Source organism: Phaseolus vulgaris, chromosome 3 (genome assembly GCF_051622355.1).
Source record: "Phaseolus vulgaris cultivar YP4 chromosome 3, ASM5162235v1, whole genome shotgun sequence".
In the NCBI taxonomy this organism is placed as follows: Eukaryota; Viridiplantae; Streptophyta; class Magnoliopsida; order Fabales; family Fabaceae; genus Phaseolus; species Phaseolus vulgaris.
In genome coordinates, this window is record NC_143500.1 from 28,643,956 (window position 1) to 28,662,496 (window position 18,541).

Sequence of the window (18,541 nt, forward strand, 5' to 3'; positions counted from 1 at the left end):
TCTTTCAACTTTTTTTCCCACTTTTAAGAGCAACAATGATAGCAATATATTTTCACTAAGATTTTATTAAATAATAAAAGTTTTAAAAAAAGTCTCCAGGAAAGTTATTCTAAAAATACCACCCATGAGACAGTAAGAGGAAATCTAACTAAGAGCACTATCAATACTAAATTTAATATAATAGTTAGAAGGGAAATCAATTCACTTTAATAATCTTAGGAGTAGAAGAGATCAAGAGGGATTGAAAAGAATACCATTAACAATCACTACACAACAATAATAAGAATATACCATTAACATAATGTGGCACTGCTTTTCAATGAAATATTTAGTGTCAAATGTTAGATGATTAAGTAAACCTCCAAAAAGACTAGTCAATAAAATTTAGATAAACTCCAATATGGTTATTGAACTGTTAGTTGTGCAAATTAGTTTTGAATTTGGAGCACATGTCATGTTCAAGAAATTATACAGAAAATCACTGATTAATACTGATGAGAATCAGAAAGATGTTATCAATAGAAGAAATGGACAAGGGCCAAAGCATTTAAAGTTCTTCTTATTAGTCTTTGCAAAAGATGAGGCCCAAGCCCAAAGCCCAAGTCCAAACCATGACGGGCAAGGCCAAGCATTAAATAAAAGAGCATCATTTGAATGACTCTTGTAGGAGGTGTGGATATTAAATAAATAGGTGTGAATGTATTAGAGAGAGTCACATTGTCCATGTGACTTAGTAGGGGGTGTAGGTGTAGTCTTTTAGGAGGTGTCATAGTAGAAAAAGGTCACACCTCCCATGTGACTTGTTTTTGGTGATAATTTCAAATGAGTTTTATTTGAAATTTCCCACCTATTTTTCAGCACCTCTAGGCTATAAATAAGGTGCTTTCCTTTGTAATTTTGAGATTGGAATTTTATGGTAGAGAGACTATACTCAAATTTGGAGAGAAATTGTGAGTCTTGAGTCTTCTTCTTCCTTTGCCTTATCTTGTGAGCTGTGGTGAGCTTCAAGTGGTGGCACTCCATCACTTATCTTGGTTCAAGGTTCCAAGTGGCGTGAATGGCTTCTTCCAATTCTCAAAATCCAGCAAGCATCTTATTGTATAAGTGTTCTTCTTCCCTTTTCTTCAATTTTCCATTCGGTAGTTTTGATTCCTAGAGTTTACTTCTTTTTCTACCGTTTATTTTGTGTTTCCAGCATTGTGTTCTTAATTCTGTTTTGGTTCAGTAGCTATCATTTAAATTTTGTCCAGTTTTAATTCTTGTTCTTCTTTCCTTTTGTTTTGATTCAATTTGACAATACATGGACTTCAATATGAGTCTTGGTTGGTGCTTAGTTTTGGTGAGTTCTTGAATTTAGAACATTGATCCAATTCTAAAGTAGAGTGCCTTTCAAATCCAGCTCAAGTTGTTCCTAAGAATGTCAAGAATCATGTGTTCTTGTAGTTACATTCACATCAAATACTATGTTTTTTAATTAATGAATTGAATTAGAAGACGCTAAAAGAGCCTGTAAGGTATCACTTCTAACTTGGATTTCTGGTGATTTTTATTTACTAGTTGGGAATGAAACATACTTGTATTGTTAGAGTCATGTTGGTGCTTAAAGAATGAGAACAGATAAAGTTTGTAGATCCAAGGCATGTTTTGCGAAATATAGAGTATAAGCATTAGTGCTTTGAAATTCTTGCAAGCATATTTAAATAGAAATTTGAAGGGTAGACACTATGAGTTAAACACTCCAATTATAATAATAGACACCTTGAAAGTAAAATAAAAAAAAATAAACATGATAAATTGTATAAAATATTATAGGAAGAGAGGAATTGAGGAATAGAAATGAAGTAAAAAATGTTCATGAACATTTTTTTTAAGGAGAATGGTGATTGTTTGGTTTAATGAACTGCTCAGTTGTTATTGCAACTACCCGTATAAAGATGACAACAATGGTGATGAGAAAACCAAAATAAAAAAGTGTTTGAATCCAAAAGGCAAACGCACATAAAGTTGAACTTCTATCACCGTATAGTCAAGAAGCTTAAACTTCTGAAAGGTGCCATTGCCCATACTTTGCTTTATGCTTTTCATGAAAACAGTATACGAGAACTTTTCAAGTAGTCTTATGACTAAAGAAGAAATGAACTCAAATGCTGTCAAAACAATCTAACAGATAAATTGGATAAATTGGAATACGGATTCTTTATGCTTCAGGGCAGTAAACTTGGTGCTCAAGTACAGGGCGCTAAATTTTTATTTGATCATCCCATCCAGTTTTTTATTCCCCAATCCAAATCTTGGAACTCTTGCTTTAATAATATTTTATGCATTATAAGGGATATGAGCTCCACCTCTCTTACACCTCTACCTGTATTACGCTCCTCATCAAATTTCTATTTCTCTACTTATTCCTCCACATTGTCAACATTCCAAACTTTTATATTTCCCTACTTACCACCCAACACAGTTCCATAAAACCAAATCAGTTATATACACATGTACTCAAATTAGGCACAATTCATTGAAATTTCAAAAGACACAATTCAATTTACACACAATTAAAAACTGATAAAAATGCTTATAGAATAAAACACTATCTGCTACAGACATAAATAGATTACTTACCTCGAGCCATTGTCACTGAGGCCATGACAGCAATACAAAATGTGGAATCACAGACCATAACTCATTGAGAAGCAGAGTGCAGGAAGATGGAATAGAAATTACAAGAGAACCCTACCTTGTTTTTTAGAAGAACCGTAGAAGAAAAAAATCAAAGTAAAAACAAATTGTAGATGAAGGAGCCACAACTACCGAGCATGGGTACACGTAAATTGGAAGAAGAACCGCGAGGAAGAAGAACCACAAGCAAGAGTAAGCATTTTCAGATCTCAAAGGTTTGAGGTATTTTCAGATTTCAAAAGTTTTGAGGTATTTGAACATAGGGTTGGGAACGTAGGGTTTATAAAACATTTGAGAAAGTTAGGAATGTGGAGTGGGGTTTCTGAAATTAAGCTGGGAGCATTTAGATAAAAAAAATGTTGCTAATAATTTTTATTTTTTTAAAATTGTTTAAAAGTTTTGGAAGTAAGGGTATGGAAATTAGTGATAAATTTTTTTTTGGAATCTATTTAAAATTTTTGGAATCAGTGTGTGGAAATTAGTGAGAAATTAATGTTATATGAAATATTAAAATTAACACTTAATAAATATAGTTTAAATATGATTTAAAGCAAGTTAAAAAACATGTTTTAAAATATTAGTTAAAACACCTACATTTTATAATTGTTGCTTAAAATGAATAGGCAACATTTTCCCAACTATTTTGAGTACGTGATAAAATATTACTACGTGGACAACAATAAAAAAACCGTTGTCTATAACTACTTTAGGCAACACTTTTTTAGCCTTTGACATGTTAGTGTGGTCTAAAGTGAAAAATGGTGTAGTGAGATTTCTTAGTCATAAGTGAAAGAGGTCGTAGATGACTTGTTTAACAGTTTATAAATATGATTATTACCACGTAGTTGTTAGGAATGGTACATGTTTATTTTATTGGGTGTGATGTCATTACAAAATTTAAAATGTGTATTTGACAATTGTTTTACTATTTGGGAACTGTAAATTGCTTCAACGGTTTTAAGTGTTTTCGATTTATGGGCTGAATTATCTTTCATTTACGTGATTGAATTGAACATATTTTTGGAAATTTGAAGTTGGTGTGGTTGAACATGAAAACAATTTTTTGTATTTTGGAGAAAGTCAGTTAATTTAGTTCCTTGGAGGTCATGACGCTATATCAGTGACAAATTAGAAAGTGTCAGCATGCAGTGATCCCTGTTACAATAAGTGGTGACCTTAAGAGAACTTCTTGCACGCACACATACACATTAATGATATTTTTAAAACTTTGAAGTTAGTTAGTGTTGTTGTTGGTATGTATGGAGAAAGTCAATTAATTCAGTTGTTTGGAGGTCATGAAGGTATATTAGTGTCAATGTACAAAGTTATAATGGATAAAGTCAGTTAACTCAATTCTTTGTGGGTGATGAAGGTAGTCAGTGTTAATGTACAAAGTTTCATTATGTGGTGACCCTTGTTACAATAAATGGTGACCCTTTTTGAAGTTCTTGCATAGACCCAATGTTTTTTTTTTTTGAAAATTTGAAGTTAGTGTTGTTGGTTAGGGTGGGCCATAAGGTGGGGAGAAAATTAGTTAATTCATGTGTTTAGAGGTTATAAAGGTATGGCAATGTCAATGTACAAAGTGTCAATATGTGGTGATCCTTGTAAGAATATGTGGTGACCCTCATTGAAGTTCTTGGACAAACCCAATGAAGATTTTTTTTGGAAATTTAAAGTTAGTGTTGTTGTTGGTCGAGGTGGAACATGAGGTGGAGAGAAAGTTAGTTAATTCAGGTGTTTAAAGGTGATGAAGGTATGAAAATGTCAGTGTACAAAGTGTCAGTATGTGGTGACCCTTGTAAAAATACATAGTGACCCTCATTGAAGTTCTTGCATAGACCCAATAAAGATTTTTTTTAGAAATTTGAAGTTAGTGTTGTTGTTGGTTGAAGTGGGCCATTAGGTGGAGAGAAAGTTAGTCAATTCATGTGTTTGGAGGTCATGATGGTATGACAATGTCAATGTACAAAGTGCCAATATGTGAGGACCCTTATAATGTGGTGACTCTCATTGAAGTTCTTGCACACACTCAGTGATATGTTTTTTGGTAATTTGAAATCAGTGTTGTTGTTGGTTGAAGTGGCCATGAGGTGGAGAGAAAGTAAGTTAATTCAGGTGTTTGGTCGTCATGAAGGTATGGTAGTGTCAATGTACAAAGTGACAGTATGTGGTGACTCTTGTTACAATAAATAGTGATCCTCATTGAAGTTCCTGCACAAACCCAATGAAGATTTTTTGAAAATTTGGAGATAGTTGGTATGTGTGGAGAATGTTAGTTAATCTAGTACTTTGGAGTCCATGAAGATATGTCAAAGTCCAGTATGAGGTGACCGTTGTTACAATAAATGGTGATCCTTACTAAACTTCTTGCACACATTTAGTGAAGATATTTTTAAAAATTTGAAGTCAGTTAATTGAGTTGTTTAGAGGTTTTGAAGATATGTCAGTGACAAGTTACAAAGTGACAGAATGTGGTGACCCTTGTTACAATAAATGGTGACCCTCATTGAACTTCTTGCATATACTCAGTCAAGATATTTTTGAAAATTTGAAGTCAGTGTTGTTGTTGATTGGGGTGGGCATGAGGTGTGGAGAAAGTCGGTTTATTCTCGTTGCCACTAAAAGTTTTCGCTCAAGCTAAATTCATCCAGTAGTGATGTGTACGCACTGATGCATTTTCACTGAACCTATACAAATTTTCGCTCGAGCAGAAGTTGTCCAGTATTGTTGTTTGACCAATTGTGTATTTTCGGTCACACTACATGTTTTTGCTCACTCAGTGTGCATAAACTTATTCATAGGTCACCATTTATTCCTTAAGAGGTCACCACTAACTATTACATAGTGCATGAAAACTGTAATTGGACATCTTTACATGTATATTGGTGACCTTCGTTGAACTCAATTAACACAAACATAATGCTCATGCATTGCCCTTGCTAAGCACTTTAGTGTAGTTAAAATTAACAAAATATACTCAGTGTGCATAAACTTCGTCGCATATCACTATATATGCTGATGAGAGTTAAGTAAAGGAGGTTTTTATTAATGAAGGAAGAGGCAATTCACCATCACACTTGAAGTTCTTCCTTCTAGTCTTCTCAAAATTAAAAGAAGACATAAAATAAAGAGAGGCCCAAGCCCAAAGCCCAAAGCCCAAGCCCAAACCCAAGTCCATCCTATGAAGGGCAAGGCCAAGTATTAAATAATAAAGAATATTGTTGAAGGTGCTTAGAGGGAAACATTAGAAACCTCTATTGTTAAAGCATCTTTTAGTCTTTAGTTAAGAGTCTTAGGGGGGGTGTGTTAGTAGATAGGTGTAGGAGTAAATAAGGAGGTGCCAAAGTGAGAGAAAGGATCACACCTTCCTCATGCTTTGTTTTAGGCGCAAATTCTAGAAGCTTTTTAGGAGGGAGTTTTTGAATTTCTGTAGCTTACATTTCAGCACCTTAGGCTATAAATAGAGGTGCTCTCTTTGTATTTTTCAGATTGGAATTAATCTAAGAAAACTCTACTCAAATTTTGAGTGAACTTTGGAGAGCTTTTGGAGCCTTCTTCTCTAGTCTTATCTTGATGGATCATTGGAGTCCTCAAGTGGCGGCATCACTCTCATCTAGGAGCATTCCACACTTCTAGTGGCGAGATCATCCAACATTCTTCCATCTTCATGAGCACTCTCTTCTCCTTCCTTCCTTCTCTTTCAATTGTTCATGTTGTCTTGTGTTCTTGAGTTGTTTGGTTCGGCTTTTCTATTTTTTTCCAGCACCTATGTTCTGTTCTTGACTTTTAATTACACTTTTGTTCAGTTCATATGTTTGCTAATTCAATTCTGTTCGGTCCTTTCAATTTTACCTCTCTTTGTTGATTCAATTTGACAATATGTGGAGCATCCAAATGAGTTTGGGATTTGGTACTAGTTTTTGGTGAGTTCTTGTCTTAGAACAATGATCCAACTCTAAGAAAAGTGCCTCTATAATGTCCAGCTCAAGGTGATTCCTAAGAATGTCAAGAATCATTCTCTATATGGCTAGTGGAATCACATCATATGCCTTCACGAGTCACCATTTATTTTATCACAACCCCTACCAATTACTTCAAAATGGATACAATTTCAGTGCATAACCTTTTTCTCAGGCCATCACTTATTCATTCAAACCTCACCACTTAATCTTACATGAACTAAGTGCATGGAAGAAATAAACTAACAAACAAATTTACTGCATATGAAATTGGTTATAGGTTACCAGTTACATTTACTAATTGCATGGACACTTCTATTACACATGTAGACATTCATATTGTTGTCTTCCACACACACAGACCTCACGCACATGCATTGTCCCCTCTAACAACAGTGATTAAAATTTCACAATATTTATTAAGTCACAGTTTAACCGTTATTGAACTATAGGTAACCATTGAATGTTATTGTTACACCACAATTAATTTCAATTTAGTATTGACGACAAAGTTTGCCAACTTAATTCATGTCATCGTTGGACAATAGCTTCATATCACAACCTTTTCAAAACCTTGAAAATGTGCATACATAGTTCAAAAATTAACTTATAAAAAACCATTCAACAACTGCTGTACCGTCCCGTCCCCGGGCCTTGACCAAAGGTCAAAGTCAACGTGTGGAAGGGCCCCTCGTGGGACCCAAGGAAGAAAGTCAACAGATTGACCACCTGAGGCATCGCCGGGTTAATGCGTCGCCAATAAGGAGCGTCGCCTTGCTAAGGCGTCGCCTAAGAAAAGCGTCACCAAGTTAAAGCATCGCCAAGTAAAGGCGTCGCCAAGACAAAGCACCAAGCTAAGACATCGCAAGGAGGCTTCGGGCCTCGATATGTCAGAACAGTAACAAAGAAAAGAGGAAAGTGGCCTCAGGGCCATAAGTTCTAGTACCAGTAGGGGTAACCTGACTCGTGAAGTATCCACACCACTGCTGGGAGATCCTGGGACAGATACGACCCATGAGAGGGCCACAACCAGGGGAGAACCACGTGCGTGGTACGAGAGAAAGGTAGATACACCCCCAGGGCAAGTGACTCGAGCTTAGAGCGCATGAGTTGGCACCCAAAAAGTCACCCCACGCGCCAGATGCACTTCAAGGAAGGAGGACTCACACAATGGATTAACCCTAAGCTGGGTTACGGCGCTGTGAGGCCCTACGCACAGAGTAACGATCAAGTCAGAAGGACACGTGGCAATTAGCACGTGCTCATTAAATGTTTCAGTGAAAGTTTGCTAAGGTACGCGCTAATTCAGTTAATATTCGAACGTTCCAAGGAATATTTTTATACGCTTTCAATGCGTTTTAACGCGTTTTAAATGCGAGAGGTGTATAAAAGGAGACCTTGGGACGTTTGAAAAGGGGACCGAGTTTTGACCTAATTCTCGGAGTCTACACAGAACACAAACCCTATTTGCTTTTGCTGCGCACCCACTGTGAACACAAAGCAATTAGGGCAACCCAGTTTTAGTATTCCAGCACAGTTACTTTCGACCACCTTCAGAGGGTGTGTCACCTTTGATGTTTCTCGCTAGCAGACTTGATCGTCGGAGTGCAAACGGCCGCGAGGGCGCCCCTTTGTTCACTTCTTTTCAGGTATCACGGACGGAGCATAACGAAGGTGCCCTAGCTCGCAAGGACAAGCCACGTGCAAAGACGATCCTAGTCAACCGGTGGGAACATTTGGCGCCCACCGTGGGGCCGATATAAAACATCAGTCCCACTACACAAGTTTTTCAGTTCCAGTTCTCAAAGTCAGATAAGTTAAGAAGGCTTCCAGAAAGTCACGAAGATGAGACCTACGCGCTCCAGGAGTGAAGAGATGTCCATGCAACAACTTGTGGGCATGATGCAAGGGCTGCAGGAAGCAATGGCAGCATCGAAAGCGGAGCAAGAGCACTTGTAGGCGGATCTCGCAACTTCTCAGGCAAGAAACGATGAGCTCCACCGTGCCAACGAGGAGTGACGCCGTGGATGGCACGATGTAGATGAGCCTTAGACTGCCTCCCCAACTAGAGAGTTCACAACACCATTCTCATAGGCGATCCTGGAGACAACGATCCTCAACACGTTCACGGGGCCCAAGGTAACCTTCACAGGGATGGAGGATCCTGAGGTGCACCGCACTGTGTTCCACACGCAGATGATGTTGGTTGGCGGTTCTGATGCCGTAAGGTGCAAGCTCTTTATGAGAACTTTGACTGGGATGGCTATGGATTGGTTCATCAGCCTCCCAAAGGGTCACATCATGTCTTTCGCACAGCTCTCACGGCTATTTAGATAACAGTATTTAGCCAACAGGGCCCCAGCCCCAGTTTCGTATGACCTTTTCAACATAAAGCAATACCAAGGGGAAACTCTGAAAGAGTACATAAGCCGCTTTGGGGCACAGGTGGTGAAGGTGGGTACCACAGACGAGCCCATGATCGTGTACGCATTTAGGAAGGGGGTGTGTCCTGGATCTTTTAGTAAATCGCTTAACCGCAGTTGCCCCAAGACCTTTGCTGAAGTAAGGCGTCGAGTGGTAGAACACATTGCCTCAGAAGGCGAGGTGTACGAAAAGTGCACGACTGCTGCACCTGCACGACCAAGAGCGCAGATACGCACACAACCTGCTAGGGTCCACGAAGCTGCCACAGAGAGAAGGAACCCAGACAGAAAACGCACCGACGAGACAAGGAGGACTCAGCCTAGGGGTCGGGCAGAAGGAAGGAGAGAGGGGAATAGACTACTAAGGCACAACTTTGTGGTAGAACTCAAAGACCTCATCATTGTGCCCAACATAGCTGACAAGTTGAGGCCCTCAGTGAAGTCCGACAAGATACTGAGACCTCACAAGGAATCATGGTCCGAATGTCACGACCCGGCAACGCCAGAGGAAGGTCAAGCGCACGAAGTCCCAACTCATCAAGAAGTGCACACCATCTCTAGCGGTTTTTCCGGGGGAGGACCCACTGCCTCTCAACGAAAGAAATACGTAAGGTCAGTAAATTTGGTTGCAGAAGAATTTTCGGACGACCCGTGGGAGTCAGACCTCATTTTCACAAGAACTGACCTGCGGGATGTCGTCCCACATGACAATGACCCGATGGTCATTTCGGTAGTCACCGCGGGAAGAAAGGTACATAAGGTCCTCGTCGACCAAGGCAGTTCTGCAGACGTCATGTTTTGGTCGACCCTTAACAAGCTACAATTGTCCCCTGATCTTTTGAGACCCTATACGGGGTGCTTATATGGATTTGCAGATAACCCAGTAGAGGTGCGTGGCTACTTGGAGCTGAGGACAATGTTCACTGATGGGGTGGCATCACGCACCGAGGGCATTCGATACTTGGTGGTTAACGCCAACTCACCTTACAACATTCTGTTAGGCAGACCCGCCTTGAACAGACTAAGGGCGGTGTCCTCCACACGCCACATGAAGATGAAGTTACCAGACCTTAGCGGCAACGTGATAGTCATCAAGTCAGACCAAGAAGAAGCCCGAAAATGCTATGAGAATAGTTTAAAAACAAAGAGAGGCATAGTCATGGTGATTGAGCGACCACCTGTCTCATATTCACCTACAGAATCAAAGTCGTAGGGAGAGGCGACGCTCGCGGAGTCCACGCCAGTCAAAGCCGCTTTAGGAGCGACGCCTATAGAAGACGCACATACGGAAGGAAAGAATGGCGAGGCCTCGCCAATGGAAGGAGTACACGGAAAGGCCCCGACTGCAGATGAAGAACCAAGGATTTTATGGGCTTACCACACCACGCCTCAATCCTCCACCACGGAGACGCCCTTCGGCTTAGTAAATGGATCGGACGCCACGACCCCAGTGGAGATCTGCGAGAGCTCGCCCCGTTTCCTGGGGTTCATGGAGTCCAACAACTAAAGGAGGGTGAACCTGGACCTAACAGATGGAGCTAGAGAAGAAGCGCAAAATCAAGGTTGAAGCTGCGAAAAGAAGAGTGGAACGCCAGCACAAGCTTTAAGGTGAAGCCGCGACAATTCTAGGTTGGTAAGTCGGTCATAAGAAAGGCTCACCCTTACGAGTTGGAAAACAAGTTGTCTCCAAAGGGAACGGTTCATATAAGTTAGAGACTCTAGAAGGAGGCCCCATCTCACGTAGCTGGAATGCGGCGAATTTAAAGTTTTATTTCAGTTGATGTTATTTCAGTTGATGTTATTCCAGTTGAAGTTTGTAAAGGGGACACTCTTTTTCCCTCCTGGGGTTTTTTTAATGAGGTCACCCGAATAAAGAAAAGAGAAGTTTAAAATGTTTTTGCTCTAGTTTTTCCCTTATTCGAATGTAAGATCAAAGGTTAAAGAAACAAAGACGAAAACTTGAAGCGCCACCAAGATGAGGCGTCGCCAAGATAAGTCGTCGCCTAGAGGAGGCATCGCCAAAACAAGTTGTCGCCAAGATAGGGTGTTGTTCCCGCCGGTTGACTGGGATCGTCTTTGCGCGTGGCTTGTCCTTGCGAGCTAGGGCACCTTCGTTTTGCTCCGTCTCTGAGTACCTGAAAAGAAGTGAACAAAGGGGCGCCCTCGCGGCCGTTTGCAGTCCAACGATCAAGTCAGCTAGCGAGAAACATCAATGGTGACACACCCTTTGGAGGTGGTCGAAAATAACTGTACTGAATCACTAAAACTGGGTGTCCCTAATTGCCTTGTGCACACAGTGGGTGCGCAGCGAAAACAACTAGGGTTTGTGCTCTGTGTAACTATGAGAATTAGGTCAAAAACTCTCCCTTTTCAAACGAGCCAAAGCCCCTTTTTATATACCTTCTGCATTTAAAGCACGTTGAAGCGCATTGAAGGCGTATAAAAATGTGTCTTGAAACATTTGATACGTAAACTAAATTAACGCGTACCTTGGAAAACTTTCACTGAAACCTTTAATGAGCACGTGTGCATTGTCACGTGCCCTTCTGACTTGATCGTTATTCTGCGCAAAGGGTCCCATAGCGCCGCAACCCAACTTAGGGTTAATCCATTGTGTGGGCCCTCCTTCCTTTGAAGTGTTTTTGGTGCGTGGGTTGACTTTCTGGGTGCCAACTCATGCGTCCCAATCACTAGTCACTTGCCCTGGGGGTGTCTCTACCTTTCTCTCGTACCACGCACGTGGTTCTCCCCTGGTCATGACCCTCTCATGGGTCGTATCTGTACCAGGGTCTCCCAGCAGTGGCGTGGATACTTCACGAGTCAGGATATCCCCTACTGGTGCTAGAACTTATGGCCTTGAAGCCACCTTTCTCTTCTCCTTGCTACTGTTCTAGACTGTTGAGGCCCGAAGCCTCCTTGCGACGTCTTAACTTGGCGACGCCCCTCTTTGGACGATGCCTCTCTTGGGTGATGTCTTGGCTTGGCGATGCCTATCTTGGGCGATGCCTCTCTTGGGCGATGCCAGACCACCTGATCTTCCATTATCTAACACGTTGGTGACACACAAAGCGGCGACAACCGATTATGTATGCTGCAGAACGCCACTTCCATAAATGGCGACTATGTACACCGTAGAACGTCACTTCTATAAACGGCGACTATGTACACCGCAGAACGCCACTTTTATAAACGACGACTGTGTTGACTTCTTGACCACCCACCTTTCTCTTGTCCACGTCATCACACCCGATGACCTGATCGGTATAGGTGTCGCCAAGATGAGGCGCTGGCAAGATAACGCGTCGCCAATATAAGGCGTCGTCAAGATAAGGTGTGGCCAAGAGGAGGCGTCGCTAAGATAGCGATGCCGGGATAAGGTGTTACTAGAACAAGGCGTTGCCAGTACAGGGCGTCACCGCCAGGTACTCAAGCAAAAGTCAAGTTCAGAGCAAGATAATATGTTTGTCTAGTATAAGTTAAAATCCGGGAGCCTAGTCCTTGATCAGGGGTAAAGGGATTCCTTCGGGACGCCCCCTCCTCAAGTATGAACAACTAGCCCCGGTGCCGGATATTAGTATAAGCTAAAATCCGGGAGCCTAGTCCTTGATCAGGGGTTAAGGGATTCCTTCGGGACGTCCCTTCCTCAAGTATGAACAACTAGCCCCGGTGCCGGATATCAGTATAAGCTAAAATCCGGGAGCCTAGTCCTTGATCAGAGGTTAAGGGATTCCTTCGGGACGCCCCCTCCTCATGTATGAACAACTAGCCCCGGTGCCGTATATCAGTATAAGTTGAAATCCGGGAGCCTAGTCCTTGATCAGGGGTTAAGGGATTCCTTCGGGACGCCCTCTCCTGGAGTATGAACAACTAGCCCCGGTGCCAGATATCAATATAAGTCAGAAACCCGGGCGCTTAGTCCTTGAGCAGGGGTTAAGGGATTCCTTCGATACGCCCCCTCCTCAGGTATGAATAGATGGCCCCGGTATCAGATGATAAATGCAAGCTAAAATCTGGCACAGGTGAGATGAGTCCTCCTCGCCTTTGAGCGACACTGAGGCACCAGAGAGGAACAAATATAGTCCTCCCTCGCCTTTGAGCAATGTTGAGGCCTTAGTAGAGACCGAATCCCTCCTTGCCTTTGGGCAATGACGAGGCAAGCGACGCCTTCATAAGAAAGATTCCTCGCAGATGGAAGGGCCAAGCAGAATTCTGAGTGAAAGGATCAGGAGAAGGGTATACATCGCGACTCAGAGGCGGAAGGTAAGAGAAGAGATTACGCGCTACCTACAAGGTTAGAAGACAAGGCGATGAAGCATGCATTGAAAGTGAGTACCAGCTACGCCTTTGGTATGGTAAAGAAAGCAGGAACAGATGAAAGAGCAAGAGAAGTTAAAAGTATACAAGCGTCTGTAAAGATAAATTTCGAATGGCATGTAAATACACATAGTTAAACGTCAGAATTACAAGTAAGTTCAAATATAGATGCAAATTTACAAGAAGAAGGATGGAGATCTGTCAAACGGCCGTTCACTCCCCAAGGTGGAGGCGACGACGGCTCAATTCCGACGCCCCTTTCTTGGACTGTTGGCGGTGGCGATGGGGATGTGGCACAAGGTGGACTATCCCTAAAAGACCCACCACCATGGGGAGAAGTGGTTGGTGGGGTGAAGGCCCTAACAACCCTCCTCCTCTTGAAGACTAGCCCTTCATCGGAGTCTTCATCATCGGACGGTATCTCCAACACCCTTTTTCCTTTGTCTCGGGGGGCTGGAGCAGGGGATGAAACCACGGCTAGGGGAACTGTGGCGATGGGCGGAGGCGAGTTTGGTGTTAGCAACGTATGGGGACTTTGTGGTGGTGAAGATGGACCTAGTGGGGTTTCGGAAGAGGTCGGTGTTTGAAAGGTCGATGGAGGAGGAAGGTTTGGTTCGGAGGTGGGAGTATTGGAGACACCAGCCTTTGTGGGCGTTGCAGCGGGACGTGCTCTCAAGGACCTGGCCAGCTCCGTCCTTGTTGCTGAATCCATCACTGGCGCTACACCAGATAAATCAGAGAACAGAGGTTAGAGCTAATGCCAAGTCAAGCAGGAAGCATCAGACACACAGCTAAACACAGAAATTTGGAGTTAGGACTTGAGCTCAAGATCAATTACAGAGTGTCAACTCCGCCACTGGCGCAGATTTGCAGATCAACAATACATGCAGATAAATGAAAATTAAAGTAGATAAACAGGACACTCAGCAATAAAGGAAGCATGTTGAGAAGACAAGCATCATAGACTGGCGAAAGCACAGTTAAAAGGGGAAAGAGCAAAGAGGAGCAAGGAGCGAGTCTCCCTACCAAAGTATGAGGAGAGGGTGTGCACGTTGAACTCGCAAGCTATGAGTTTCAGCGTGATGAGAATCAACTAAAGGTGGCTTTTTATAATGAAGAACAAGATCATTCGCCTTTACATTTAAAGTTTTTCTTGTTAATCTTTGCAAAAGATAAAGCCCAAGCCCAAGCCCAAGAAGGCCAAAGCCCAAAAGCCCAAAGTTCATCCCATGAAGGGCAAGGCCAAGTATTAAATAAATATTGTGTAGAAAGGTGCTTAGAGGGAAACATTAGAAACCTCTATTGTTAAAGCATCTTTTAGTCTTTAGTTAGGAGTCTTAGGGGGGGGGGGGTGTTAGTAGATAGGTGTAGGAGTAAATAAGGAGGTGCCAAAGTGAGAGAAGGGATCACACCTTCCTCATGTCTTGGTTTAGGCGCCACTTGCTTTTGAATTTAGGGGGGAATTTTGAATTGTTTTAGCTTGCATTTTCAGCACCTTAGGCTATAAATAGAGGTGCTCTCTTTGTAAAATTCAGATTGGAATTAATCTAAGAAAACTCTACTCAAATTTTGAGTGAACTTTGGAGAGCTTTGAGCCTTCTTCTCTAGTCTTATCTTGATGGATCAATGGAGTCCTCAAGTGGCGGCATCACTCTCATCTAGGAGCATTCCACACTTCTAGTGGCGAGATCATCCATCCTCCTTCCATCTTCATGAGCATTTCTTCTCTCCTTCCTTTCTCCTCTTTCTATTGTTTGTGTTAACTTGTGTTCTTGAGTTTTGGTTAGATGTTCTTGCTGTTTTTATGAGTTTTTTTGGTTCGGCAGTTTTATAATTCTGTCCATTCATCTTGTTCCTTTGCTTTTCTTGCTCATTTGTTCGGTTCAATTTGACTACAATTGGTTCATCCAAATGAGTTTGGGATTTGGTACTAGTTTTTGGTGAGTTCTTGTCTTGGAACAATGATCCAACTCTAAGAAAAGTGCCTCTATAATGTCCAACTCAAGGTGATTCCTAAGAAGGTCAAGAACCTTTCTCTATATGGCTATTGGAATCACATCATGTGGTATCATGAGTCTTAGGTTCTTCTTGCTTAATTGTTGAGTTGTGTGCACTTTAATTTCAAGAGCTCTTTAATTTCTTGCAATTTAAGTTTCTGTTTTAGAATTTTAATTGAGTATTCTTGCTGTTTTTCTTTTACACCAAGTGCTTGTGAAAAGGTTTATGGCACTCATAATTCTTATGAGTATGGTTGCTCTTTTGGAATGGCATTATCCTTCCTAGAGTTTACCTTAAGCTTCCTTTCACTTGTTGTTAAAATTTGTGATGTGTCTTTTAATTTTGTAATCATGTCAAGTTTTGTCTTAGTCATGTTATTCCATAATTGTCATTACTTCTAGTAGTACTTTTATTGCTTTGATTGTTTCTTGCTTTGGTGTCATATAATTTTCTGAATTGATGTTGATCCTTTGTGCATTTTCTTTTTAGAATTGAGTTCATACTTGTATTCTAGACCTATACAAGTTCCAATACATCATTTTCTATTATGTCTTTGCTAGTTCATCATCCTGTTTTTTATTCCTATTAGGATTCCTCTGTTTCTGAAAAAAGTGCTTACTGTTTTTCCTTATTGCAATTGATTTACTTACTGCAAAATTCTGAAATTCTGGATTTGAGATAATCAAAGTGTTAGAAAAGAATAGAAAAAAGAATCATTCAAAAATACGAAGTACACAAAAAATGATAAATAAAATAAAAAAGTGTACATTTCTGCCGAAAAAAACACGGTAATCTGGCAGCGATTTTGAAAACTTTATTTCTCTAAATTGGCTTACTGTTTTTAATTAATTCCAGTGCCATTATTGAGTTAACATCTTGAAGTTTCTGTGGTTTAAATTTCATAATCCAGTTCGCTCTACATCATTCCAGTTAAATCAGTGAATATCAAGCACAGTTTGCATTTTTTAAAAAAAATAAAATTTCCAATAGCTAATTTTTTGTTTTCTTCATCTACTCTAGAGCTTTTCCTTAAGCACAGTTCGCCCAGGTGCCCACATAGTATTTGGAAAGCCCGGACGAATGCCCAGCTATTGGGGTGTAACTGGGTGGGGGCTGTATTGATCTCAGTAAGTAACTCCCTCTCAAAGGGCGTAAAGGGAAGGCGCACACCAACGCGCTTGAAGACTATTTGGTACATAAAAAAGAAAGGCTTCCCCCTTGGACCTATCGTCCACACAAACAGGTTCCCCGGGGGTGCCTTGATGGATGGAGATGTGAGCATCGTGGGTACGGCAGAAGGCATTGAAGTTGTATAGGAGCAGATCACCCCGGTGGTCCTCCACGTCTCTGATGGTGGTTAAAGTAGTGCACTCGTTCAGGAGTTCATCAGAAGCCCATGAATAGAGGGCCTTATAATCGACCCTTGGAGGAGGATTGGGCGTTACCTTTGTGCGTGCCATAGATGGATGAAAAAGCTGAAGAAGAAGGAAAAAAGAAAAGGCTTAGTGAAGGAGGTTTTGAAGAAGTCAATGAGACGAAACCCTAGGAAATCCCACCCATGAGAAAGGTCCAGAAAAGGGAAAGGAACGAAGAAATTAGGAAGAAAAGCAAAGAAAACAAACAAAACACCGAAATGTAGAAAACATAAACAGTCCCAGGCAGTTACAAAGGCAACACAGTAGAGGGAAGGAGTCATCGAGTAAGAAAAACCATACCTTTGTGGCTGGAAGTAGGAAAAACGCGAGCTTTCGTAGGGAGAAAGAGCGCAAAGGATGCAGAAGTTGCAGAGAAGATGAACAGTAAAAGGGGATGCGAAAGGGTGAATAGAACAGTAAGATGAGGCGCGGGATTTCGAAGACTTAAACGTTACGACTGAAACGCGAGAGGCGCTAAATGGGCACCGTGTGATTAAGCCACGTGTCAAGAGATTAAGCGCTAACTTGAAGCGCAACAGGCACCAAGCGCTGGTCGTGCGATTGAGCCACGTGTCAAGCGATTGGAGGGCGACCCAAGGCGTCACCTTTCTCGCTCAGAGAGTGTCACATCATCAGAGCACTCGAAGGTACGTCACATCAGCGGTATGAAGAATGTCACGTCAGTAGTACAGAGAATGCCACATAAAATAATAGGGCAAAGCCTTACTCTTTTCGCTGAAACAAGTGTCAACTCAAGACTGGGGGGCTTGTGTACCGTCTAGTCCCCGGGCGTTGACCAAAGGTCAAAGTCAACGTGTGGAAGGGCCCCTCGTGGGACCCAAGGAAAAAAGTCAACAGATTGACTACCTGAGGCATCGTCGGGTTAATGTGTCGCCAATAAGGAGCGTCACCTTGCTAAGGCGTCGCCTTAGAAAGGCGTCACTAGGTTAAAGCATCGCCAAGTAAAGGCATCGACGGGTTAAGGCGTCGCCAAGACAAAGCACCAAGCTAAGACATCACAAGGAGGCTTCGGGCCTCGATAGTTCAGAACAGTAACAAAGAAAAGAGAAAGGTGGCCTCAGGGCCATAAGTTCTAGTACCAGTAGGGGTAACCTGACTTGTGAAGTATCCACGCCACTGCTGGGAGACCATGGGACAGATACGACCCACGAGAGGGCCACGACCAGGGGAGAAACACGTGCGTGGTACGAGAGAAAGGTAGATACACCCCCAGGGCAAGTGACTCGAGCTTAGAGTGCATGAGTTGGCACCCAGAAAGTCACCCCACGCGCCAGATGCATTTCAAGGAAGGAGGACTCACACAATGGATTAACCCTAAGCTGGGTTACGGCGCTGTGAGGCCCTCCACACAGAGTAACGATCAAGTCAGAAGGACACGTGGTAATTAGCACGTGCTCATTAAATGTTTCAGTGACAGTTTGCCAAAGTACGCGCTAATTCAGTTAAGATTCGAACGTTCTAAGGAATATTTTTATACGCTTTCAATGCGCTTTAACGCGTTTTAAATGCGAGAGGTGTATAAAAGGAGACCTTGGGACGTTTGAAAAGGGGACCGAGTTTTGACCTAATTCTCGGAGTCTACACAGAACACAAACCCTATTTGCTTTTGCTGTGCACCCACTGTGAACACAAGGCAATTAGGGCAACCCAGTTTTAGTATTCCAGCACAGTTACTTTCGACCACCTTCAGAGGGTGTGTCACCTTTGATGTTTCTCGCTAGCTGACTTGATC

At 42.0% G+C, this 18,541-nt stretch overlaps 1 protein-coding gene across 1 annotated transcript; it reads left to right on the plus strand.

Annotated features, from left to right (window-relative positions):
• The first annotated feature begins 9,779 nt into the window (after positions 1–9,779).
• Positions 9,780–10,274, plus strand: LOC137839446 (uncharacterized). The gene has a single exon (XM_068648561.2). It carries the CDS (start codon positions 9,780–9,782, stop codon positions 10,272–10,274), a length of 495 nt encoding a protein of 164 aa, XP_068504662.2.
• The last annotated feature ends 8,267 nt before the right edge of the window (positions 10,275–18,541 follow it).